We start from the raw sequence: 11,563 nt of genomic DNA on the forward strand, positions 1-11,563 counted from the left end.
TGAGTCTCAGAGGGAAGTCCCTGATGAGAGGAGTACTCTTCTACCGAACTCATGGTGCCATGGGAGCGCCTTGATGAGCTTCCGCTAAACGCTCCACGCACTTTCTTCCCTATGTTCTTGAGTGGATTCTTCATGCTAGATCAAGAAAATAACGAACACCACTTCCACCAGAGAGGTTAGTTTAGATTTTAACTCTTCTTACCGGCTGATTACCTCTCTTGATTTCTCGACGGGTGAACACTTGAGCAATAGGGAAAGTGAAAGGAAGAGTGTTGATGATTTTCTTGAGTTGCTAGTAGAGGAAAGTGGTTGTGAGTGAATGAGTGAGTGGATGGAAGAGAGGACAAGTGCAGAGGGCACTTTGTCAGGGTCGGCCGACCCCTCTTTTTCCACGAAACCACAAATGGACAACACCTTGTGTCAAGGAAAGATGGATGGGAAAGAAAGAAATAAGAAATGCTGCAGGGAGGGGGTCAGGCGACCCCATCACCACCTCCTCTTTGCGCTAGCTGTTCACCAGATTGATGATGAATGTGTGCCATGGCTGGTTCCCCATCTCCACTCACTCTCTCCTTTCTTTTGGATGTTTTCTCAAAGAATCTCTTCTTGGAATGTGGTGAAAGAGAAAGGAGGGAACAAGACAAGACTAGATGGGTGGATGTTTGCTCATGAGATGCTTCACGGGATGAGCTTCTCAAAATGTTGATTTACTTAAGGCTTTAAGCAAGTATCTTTCCCATACTTAGCAAGAGTGATTTGTCTAGGGGTTGCTTAAGTGACTTTAGAAAGAAGAAGATGGTTTTTGTTAAGTTAGCAGTGTCTCCTAATTTCACTTACGTTTTAGTGGAAGCAGGGGATGAGAACTAGAAACTCTAGCTCCTAGGGTGAGTGTCGATGTTTATGAGTCTTTATTTCTATACTCACTCTCCCTACATTACTTGTGCTGCCATACACCAGAGGAGGGGAGGAAGTGGGGCCAACCATGGGGTCGGCCGACCCCTCCTCTCACTCTTGAGTAATGCTGGGCACACTACACTAGTAACAGAACAAGCACAAGCAAGAAAAATAGATGAAAGAGTTAGAGAATTCTCATGCACGGTTCAATTCGTTGATCAAGTGGGATTACATGAGTTGACATGGTAATGTTTTGGTGTTTTCTTGAATGGAGCATAGCATGTCATGACAGGAAGTGGCAAAGGACACGAGATGATAGGTGGGGGCCACCAAAGTGGGGTCGGGCGACCCCCCTTTGGGCCCCACCTGGTGTCCACCTTGCTCAGTGAGTTTTTATTTTTACTTTACTTGTCTTAACTCAAGTTGATAGAAGGGTTGGAAAAGATGAAGGAAGTTTAATAAGTAACTTAAAGTTAAAGGTCAGTGGGCTTACCTTGATGGAAGAGTTGTTACCTCAGGTCCTTAGAACAGGACCTCCTCCTTGAGTTGATACAGAAATTTTCTTCGGAGGTGTCATCGGTTGTATTACCTTCTTCTTCCATATTTTCTTGCTCTTTGCTCTTGGCGTTGGATTGGTCTTTTTCTTTGGCCTAGTTATGAATGTGACGGTTTCCACATCCACTGCCAAGATTAGTGAGCATTGCACTACCTTTGGTTTGAAGTTGAACTTCTCCTGGGCCCCATTGATTGTAAATTGAATTTCCCCGGCTCCAACGTCAATATGTGCATTAGCAGTGCTGAGAAATGGTCTTCCCAGGATAAGTGGAGTCTTTTCATCCACCTCCATGTCGAGTACCACAAAATCCACAGGGACCAGGAACTCGCGTATCTTTACGGGGATATTCTCAGCTACCCCCGCAGGATGGCGAATTGACTGATCCGCTAACTGCAAATGTATTGATGTAGGGGACAAAACAGCATGGGTTAGTTTATCAAATATTACCTTTGGCATGACACTGACACTTGCTCCCAAGTCGCACAGTGCATGCTCGAAGTGATGTGTCCCAATGGAGCAGTCGATGGTAGGACATCCAGGGTCCTTCTTCTTTTCTGGTAGTTGATTTAGTATCGCCGCGCTGCATTCTTCTGTTAGCTTAATCACCTCAGTTGTAGGCAGCGGGCGTTTGTTGTTGAGGATGTCTCTCAAATACTTGGCATAGGTTGGAACCTGCATTGCATCAAGTAGTGGAATATTGACATATAATTGCCGAATTACCTCAACAAACTTCCCGAATTGTTCATCGGTGGTTGGCTTCCTTGTTCTTGGAAATGGCAGCAGAATGTTGGTGTCGTAGAACTCGTGCGGAGCTGTCTTTCCATAGAACTTGGTGTTTTCCTGCTTAGATGGTGCTTCTTCCTTGTCTTCCTCAACTTCCTTATCTTTTCTTGCAGTCTTTTTTGTCATGTCAGGATATGGTGGATCACGAGTGGTCTTACCCCCTCTCGTGGTCACATTAAAGATATTGCAAGAATTTACAGAAGAAGGAACAGTAGCAGCAATTTGTGCTATTTGAGACTCTAAAATTTTATTAAAGTTTAATTGGTCCTTAACAGAAGAAACAAGGGAATCCATTTTAGCAGTTAATGATTCAAGAGTCTTGTCATTAGCTAACAATCTTTTGTTCATGATTTCATTGATTTTAGCTTGATTAATGACAAGTTCTTTAAGTGAAAGCCAGTTAGAGTTACTAGAGTTACCTTGGCCCTAGAAGCGCGAAGTTGGTCGTCCATTGTTGAAGGATTGCACAGCTTCATGGCTTGCATTTTGCACCCTGCTCCGTTGGTTCGCACGTGCAGTGGCATATTGTTGGATGGCCTCTCGATCTTTCTTTACCTTGGCTCGTTCATCCAACTTCTTCAACAAGAACTCCATCTTGTGAGATATTTCATTTACCTCTTCAATGGTTTTCGTGCTTCTCTTCTTGAGTTGAGGGCGTTCTTCTCTCCATGTTTGATTTGTCACTATGTTCTCAATGAGAGTTTTAGCTTGAGTGACATTGAGGGAGGTAAACGCTCCTCTTGCGGCGGCATCAAGGTGGCTACGAGCTACTGGAGTCAGCCCATGGTAGAAACCTTGAATCAGGAGCCACTCTTTAATTCCATGATGTGGACACTCTTGAATGTACTCCTGGAGACGTTCCCATGCTTCGGGAATAGTCTCGTCTGCCTTCTGTTGGAAGCTTGAAATCTTTGCCCTCAGAGCAGATGTCTTGCCCATTGGGAAAAATTTCTTGAGAAATGCATTGGCACATCTTCTCCAGGTGTTGACATCATCGGGTTGAGCGTAAAACCATTGCTTTGCCTTCCCAAACAATGAGAATGGGAATAGGCGAAGGCGGATGGCGTCGGCCGTTACCCCTCTGATGGCAATAGTGCTACACACTTCCAAAAAGTGTTGGAGATGTGCATTTGCATCTTCATGTGGCTTCCCACTAAATGTACTTGCTTGCACCATAGTGATAAGTGATGGCTTAATCTCAAAGTCGACATCTTCGACCTCCACCCTCGGTCCAATGGTAACATGGGCAACTGATGGAGATGAGAAGTCGGAGATTGATGAGGAAGCCATTGACTGGTAGAGTGTCGGTGCTAAGCCTCCTTCCTTGAGTGAATTCAAGTATGAGCTGGATCTCCGATAAGTTACTAGACGGTGTCTAGGACTCTGTCGGGATGTCTCAGGATTTTCTAATGTGGCCTTGAATTGGTCACTCATACAATGCCCTGCTTCACAATATAGAGAAACAAAGGCAAGGGGTAAACCCCCCCTACAACTAATTGATACTAAGTTGATGATATATTTTTTTTTTTCGGATTCGTTCTTACTAAGATTTCTAGGCTATGCTTTCCCCGGCAACGGCGCCAGAAATGCTTGTTGGCACTTCTTAACGCAACCACCGGATATCGGTGATGGCGCCAGAAGTGCCTGGTGTGGTAACTCTATTAACTATTGGATAATTCCGCAAGCGCACAGAAGGTACCGCTGTAGCACTTCACCCGGGAGTATTCCAAGGTATCGTAATTTATATTTTCCCAAGGGAAAGCAATAGCTAGAAATGCTTGTAAGAAAAGAGATCCTATCTCAACTTAGTTACAACCAGTGCAGAGAGGTGGTAACGAAAGGTGAAGGAAGGGATGATGATGATCCAGAGATAATCAAAAAGGATAACTACAAGATAACTAGAGTAGAGTAGCTAGGTGGGAGGACAACGAGTGAGTACAGGTTCCTAGGATATCTAATTCTACTCTCGTGAACTAATCTTAATCAAATAGCAGAGACACACTAGATTGATACCTTACTAATGGCTGCCAGGGATAGCCGAGCTGGTAAGACGCTTAAAAGGTTTTTCACCTAACCCCTTACCGAAAGCGACTATTGGGCTTATGGACGCCTTATCTTTTAAGAACTAGCTCGTACGTGAGGAGAACCTAATGCCGCCCACGATCTGTCACCTACTAGGGAGTGTGCCCCTACTTTCCGTCCGAGCCAGCGACACCCAAAGGCAAGACCTAGCCTAAGCACCGCGCTTACACTAACTCTCACTACTCTAGCTGCGATCAAACAACTATAGCACCTTGCTAAAGGCGATGGGAAACAGCCACGAGCTTGTTACAGGATCACAATCTAATATGTAACTACTAAAGGACAAGATAGAACACTACAATACTATTGCAAGAATAATATTGCACAAAGTAATACTTAGAAAAGTAGAAAGAGAATATATTAAGAAAACAAGTCTTACAGGAGAAAAGATACAAGAGCTATACCAGACTCTCCAGAAGACGACTCCGGAGACCCCGAGCTTCGCTCGACTCAACTCTAACTCCCACACTAGACTACTACTACTACTACTCACTTGTATCTAGCTTGGATCACTTGAACCTTGAATTCATCATGCCTTGGAAGGGTGAAATCAGCCTCTATTTATAGGGAGAGGTGGAGTAGGGGCTACTCCACCGCCACGTCATCGATCCGTGTGATCATGCCTCTCCACCCTTGGATCAAACCGACTTCACAACCGCCATTTGATCAACGGCAGGGGCAAACCAACACGTGAGACATGTGGGGAAGGTCGGTGGGAGGCCACCGACCCTGAAACCGCCTTACATGTGGGGTCGGGCGACCCCACTCCTGACCACCTGGGCCCACCAGCAGTGTCCACAATGGTCCCTTATGTCGGTGGAGTAGGTGGCACACCTGGGTCCCACCAAAGAGGGGTCGGGCGACCCCTCCCTGTGGGCCCAGGGTGTCACCTGTTGTCCCCTCGATCTCCTCTTGATGATTCTGATGTTGGCTTTGTCAAATAATGTCTTGAATTTGTTGTTCCTGCATAAACAAGCTAAGAGTACAAGTGGAACTAGTTATGGATAAAATATGTTCATGTCATGTCATTTCCCCTTGCAACCGAGGCATGTTGACGGTGTTTTGTATGTGGATTTCTATGGTATATCCACCGTCAACAAGATCCCCCAAGCTTAACCTTTGCTCGTCCCGAGCAAACAATCAAACTTAGCCTCGGTGGATCAGGTATTGTTACTATGTTCACATTTCAAGAGTACCATGTCACATTTCAAGAGTTACTATGTTACAAGTTTGTTCCTCTTGATCTAAGGACTATCTCTGAGTTGCCTAGTGCTAGGTTTACCAAGTGTGCACCACACCTAAACCTAAAGCCTTGCCTAAGTCAAGCTACTACATCAAAGCCCCTCTTAATAGTACGGTCAAAGGAAAACAAAGTCCTAAACTACTCTAAGTGCCCTTCTTCACCATATGGCACTTAAACCTAGTCTAGTCTTGACGATGTCCATCCATCCTTTGAAAACCGAAACGATTTCCACTATTAAGTAGGCATGTATGTCCCTGTTCATCGAGTACCTATTTACCATGACTTTACCTATGACTTTGCCTCTGCAAAACACACGTTAGTCATAGTAATCAATAATGTCATTAATCACCGAAATCACTAGGGGCCTAGATGCTCTTTCAATCTCCCCCTTTTTGGTGATTGATGACAACCTCGAGTATGAAAAGAGTTGAGGTTTTCAAATGACTTGGTTTTAATAAGCATGATACAATAAGAGCAAAGTGATTAGACATGCTTATATCCACCAAGTCTAATACCCTGCATCCAAATATGTGAGTGGTATACAACAGGATAATAAACACAAGGCTCATAAGTACATCGGAGTAAAATGTGGAAGCAAAAGAAATATGAGCCAAAACACATGACATTAAGATATCATAAAAAGCACAAGTCATGTCTCACAACCATAGTATCTCACACAAGTGCAAAGCATAAACATAGACATGATGCATGGTGGAGTAGCACACATAAAAGTATCTCAAAAAGAATAGGGACCCTCTCAAGCTCTCTAGCTCTCTAGCTCCCCCTAACTCCTAACTCTCATACTCACACTCTCTCCCCCTTTGGCATCAAGAGCCAAAAACCTAAGAAGTCGGTGGAGGAGGTGAAGCAGTGGAGTCCCTCAGCACGGCCTCGAAGCGAGCTGCATCGTCTGAACTGTCGGCCGTCGAGGCAGAGGAGGTGGAGTGACCCTCTGAAGCTGCACGGGCTGGCGAAGCGGTCCGGGTCTGCTCTGTAGGTGCGGGAGCTGTCACTGGCTGTGCTGGCTGCTCGAGTCCTGCTGACGAAGCTGGCACGGACTCAGTCGCTGTAGCTGACGTCTTTGGTACTGTGGAAGATGATGCAAGCTGCTCGGACGACGCTACAGACGACGACAGACGCTCAGTAGTGGTGACTGGCGCCGTAAAGGCGGCTGGAGCCTGCAGAGGTGGAGGCGTAGGGTCACCAGTCAGAGCACTGTAGGAGAAGCTGAGGTGCGGGTCTGTCGACGTGTCCAACACAAGCTGTGATGCTGACGCAGACTGAGGTGTAAAACCAGAGTGGAGAGGCGTGAACTGCGGTACCTACTCAAAACCAGAGGAGATAGCACCCTAGGAGACCTGGTGCTGAGGCGTGGAGAACGGCTGACTCTGAGCTGGGAGCTGTAGGGGCTGCTGTGACTGACTCTGAGTCGGAGGCGTTGGAGTGGGAGGCCTGAGAGTCGAGGTGCCTGGGAGCTGGATCTGCGGAATCTGAATCCCTGAGGCAGCCATGATAGCGGCCATCATCGCTGTCTGCTGGGCCTGGAACGCAAGCTGCTGCTCCTGAAAGGTGAGAAACTGACGCTGGAGCTCATCCTGCCTAGCCTGCACGACTGCATTGATGGCAGCCTGGTCCCTGTCTCCCTAGTTATTCGAACCGGACCGGACCGGCGGTTCGACTGGTAAAATACCGAACCGGAGCCTTCACCGGTCCGGTTCACCTTAGAGGATCGGAATGCAATCGAACCGGTGAAAACCGGTTGAACCGGTCGGTTTTTCGGTCAAACCAGTGAACCGGGCGGTTTTATGCGAGCCAGTGATGTTTTGAGTTTTTCCAAAGTTACCCCTTTGGATGTTCAGAACGACATGGTCTACTCAGGGGTATTCATGGAAATTGCATCTTTAGGGCTTCTTTTGGCGCTGGGCGGCTTGGGGAGGGAAATGTCTGTTGTTTGTGTTTATGATTGTCTTTTTAGCATGAACTTGTTTGGAACTTTGTTACCAGTTTATCACGGCATCATGCATGTTGTTATTTTTTGTATTAAAGAACCTGTGAGGTTGTGTTGCTGCCTTGCTGACCATGAGCCCGTGACTGTTTTTATGAACTATGAATATGAAATTATGAACTATGTGTTTAGCTGAAAGCTATGTTATCAATATCGATATTCTTCACTACTTCACTTTTTGTTTATAATATATATATATACCAGTTCAATTATTCTGTAGCCGGTTCGATTTGTCCGGTTCAAAACAATCGAACCGGCGGTTCAACCGGTTCCTAACGGTTGGACCATTGAACCATTGAACCGACGGCCTCGCCGGTTCGATTTCCGGTCCGGTCCTAAAAACCATGCCTGTCTCTCCTCGCCTGCTCCTCAGCTGCACGGCGCTGATCTGCCCTCATACCCTCTAAGATAGCAAGTAAAGCTGGGTCTGAAGCACTAGAAGAGCCCCCTGCCTCACGGTCGTGTGCTCTAGGAGGGAGGTCTGACACTGACGGCTGATAGTCAAACTCTCCCTCAGCCTCTGCATCTGCGAAAGCCCCAATGGCTATGTCCTGCTGCTCCTCTGTCTCTGGTACAGCTGCTGTACTGCGAGTGCCCCTAGGAGAGGGTGGGGGCATCGGTCCACGTGGTGCACGAGGAGGTGGAGTAGCTCTGAGGTTGTGGTGCGCTCGCAGCATCTGCCTGGGGTCGTAGTGGGGGAAGACTGTGTCTGACTCTGTCAACTCCCTCTGCAAGTGAGCTGGCAGGGGCAGCGGCCTGGCACAGAGAATAAGAAGAGTAATCCAATGTGTGTACGGCAATTGACGCCGTCCCCTGAAGCTCTCTGAAATAGTGTCCTCGATCTCTGAGACGATCAGATCCCACAAGTCAAACTGCGTCTGGGAGATGAGGTGAGCAACTAACCACTGCTGGATACGTGTGAATCCATCTCTGTAACCTGTCCTGGGGAGAAGGGTCTTTCTCAACACAAAGTCGAGGATCCGAGCTGGTCGTGTCAAGTCTCCCACTGTCCGGCTGGAGCCCTCTCCAAACGGTGGACGGAAACAAGGAGCCACGAAGTCAACTGGTGGTATCTCACCACCGTGAGGACGTCGGGGAGGCTCAACGTTTCCGTAGCACAGCTGGTGAATCCTAGTGGAGTAGGCTCTCAAACCCAGTACCTCTCTAGCCCTCTGAGCTGTCACTCTATAATCGGTGCCTGCCAGTGCGTAGTGAATGTAACTATGATCTGGAGAAACCCACACTGACGCGTAGAACTCTCTAACCCACTGCTCACAATAAGTACCAGGGAGTGCTAGCAACTCTGGGAGTCCGTGAAGGTAGGTGAAATACTGACGAATATCTGCCCCAACCACGTTCCCGAGTATCTCAAGGTCAATAACTCGGTGCTCCCTGAACTGAGACTGAGAGTGAACCAGTGCCTCGTAGATGTCCTCCTGGACTACTGTGTAAAACCTGGCACCGGCTCTGGGATCCCTGGCAGCTGGAAACCAGGTAGGAAACGAAACGAACCGCAGCTGCTGGATCTCTCTTGCTGACACAAGAGTGAGATCCCTGTGGATCCTGACTGGCCTCTGTCGTGAAGCTAGAGTGCCTCTGGCTGGTGTGGCACGAGCAGTGGAGGTAGACTGACCCGGCGTACCAGTCCTAGGAGTGGCCTGGGTACGTGCACGAGTCGACCTCCTGAGGGGCTGCACCTGTGCCTCTGCTGGATCCTCTGCCTGGGCTTCTACCTCTGTATCTGGATCCTCCTGAGCTGGATCTCTGACCACAAGTCTGACCCGCTGACCTCCAATCATAACGGTGCCTGGAGGGGATCCATGTAGTGCCTCTGTCTCAAGAACTGTACGCCGCTGCTGTGGCGTGAGATCATCTCTAATTCTCAAGGCACCTGAGCGACCACACCTCTCGGCTGCCTCAGCGGCTGCTGCAACTGCCTCTGCCACCTCTGCCTCTCTGTCACTGGCCTTGCGCTTCTTGGTGGCTAGCTTCTTGCCTTTGCCCTTCTCTGCCGCGGACAGGCGACGGGGAGGATCACCTCCACCATTACCTCCTGGAGACCCTCCTAAGCCAGCTGCCGGACCACTGACGTTCTTGGTACGAGCCATTGCGAGAGCAAACGACTGAACGAACTGCCGACAAAGCCCAACTGACAACGGAGATCAACGCGCTGCAGAGAGTAGACAAGATAGGGTATATATAAGAAATCATAATAGCTAGAGGTGAGAAAACCCTATAGATCGCAAGAAGAGAGAAGGAACGGGCGCGAACGGCTTACGATCTAAGACGGGACGCGTTCCGGATGAGATATCGCGATCGAAGGCTGCCGGAGAACGCGAAACCTCTCCTTAAGGTGCTGCACAGGGGAAACGGAGAAGATTGAGGTCAACAACCCTTTTCTAATCCATTGAGACAAAAACTCAAACACCTTAAGGGCATGGATCAAAAGACTCACCCCAAACTCTTGAAACCTCGCGAGATTGGATCCAAGCGAGAAGAGGGTGGAGAGGAAAAGCCTCGGGGCGGATCTGGGCGTGGGGAAGACTCCAAGGGCGCCGGGTTTCACCGATCTGACGATGGTGGTGGCTCTAGGGCATGGTGGCGGTGAGATAGGGCTTGGGCGCGGGCGGAGATCGGGAGAAAGAAGAGAGAAACCCACCGCGTGAAGTCCCTGGGCGCGGGCTTTAAGCGCCCGCCACGGGGTCACCGGACGCTCTTAATGTGGCACCGGACGCGTCCGGTGACCACTGGACTCATGCACAGAGAGGTATGCAATTCGGCACTGCACCGGACGATGGGCACCGGACGCTGGCTTTAGCGTCCGGTGCTTCAGGTCACGCCAGGTGAGCACCGGACGCACCTCACCGGACGCTACAGGGACACTGTTCCTACATTCGGTGAGTGCAGTCTGGCACTCGCAGTGCACCGGACGCACCGAGACAGCGTCCGGTGCATCGTCCGGTGCTCCTCTGAGCACTTTTCAACTAAGCACCACATCCGACTTTGACCCAACCAAGTTCCATCTTCAAAGACACGCAAATAAACACCAAATGGAACTGGTATGAGTGACTTCTCTCAAACCCTCAAATTTTCACAAATATTTAGCCATAGGCTTAGTAGTTTTTATGAAAATAATTCGAGAAATCGCCAAGGAGCATCATATGGCCATAAAGCTAGGGGTTTGAATCATAATGAGCTTTGAATGCTCCCCCTATCTATGGACGAACACAGCGGATGCTCAAAGAATAACCAAAAAGAAACGGTCAACTAACAAGCATGCACAAGATATGAGTTGTAATGCAATACTTGAAAGTAAACTAATGCTTGTCAAGTTTGAACCAAGGTTAAGCTTTTTCACACACAAAAGGGGGTTATCTTAACCATGTTAGACAAGCCCTACATGCAAGTTGTATTTTAGTTTTAAGTATGCATGACATGCAAAACAAAAGCTATTTACAAGTTTCAACGCACAACTTTTATCTTTTAGTGAAGTTAGAGAGATCAAGCACATTAAGTTCATTTCTCAACATACAAAACCTAGCTTCATCTAGAGGTTTTGTGAAGATATCCGCCAATTGATTTTCCGTTCCCACATTCTCTAGTGATATGTCGCCTTTAGCAACATGATCCCTAAGGAAGTGGTGGTGGATGTCAATATGTTTTGTGCGGGTGTGTTGAACCGAGTTGTTTGCAAGTTTTACGGCACTTTCGTTGTCACACAACAAAGGTACTTTGTCTAGTACTACTTCATAGTCTAGCAAAGTTTGTTTCATGTAGAGTATTTGTGCACAACAAGCACCGGCAGCAATGTATTCTGCCTCGGCCGTTGACAAGGCAACACTATTTTGTTTCTTTGACATCCGAGAGACAAGTGATCTACCTAGGAAGTGGCACCCTCCGGATGTGCTTTTCTATCAATTCGGCACCCGGCATAATCCAAATCGGAATAGCCTACAAGTTGGAATCTTGCACCTTTAGGATACCACAAACCTAGGCAAGG

At 48.0% G+C, this 11,563-nt stretch overlaps 1 protein-coding gene across 1 annotated transcript; it reads right to left on the reverse strand.

Moving 5' to 3' along the window:
• LOC110431097 lies at positions 1,409-2,359 on the reverse strand. The gene has a single exon (XM_021449793.1). It carries the CDS (start codon positions 2,357-2,359, stop codon positions 1,409-1,411), a length of 951 nt encoding a protein of 316 aa, XP_021305468.1.

This window comes from Sorghum bicolor, chromosome 10 (assembly GCF_000003195.3).
Source record: "Sorghum bicolor cultivar BTx623 chromosome 10, Sorghum_bicolor_NCBIv3, whole genome shotgun sequence".
NCBI classification, from domain to species: Eukaryota; Viridiplantae; Streptophyta; class Magnoliopsida; order Poales; family Poaceae; genus Sorghum; species Sorghum bicolor.

Coding starts and splice junctions, on each gene's coding strand:
- LOC110431097 (XM_021449793.1), bottom strand. CDS start 2,359: ATGACAAAAAAGACTGCAAGAAAAGATAAGGAAGTTGAGGAAGACAAG.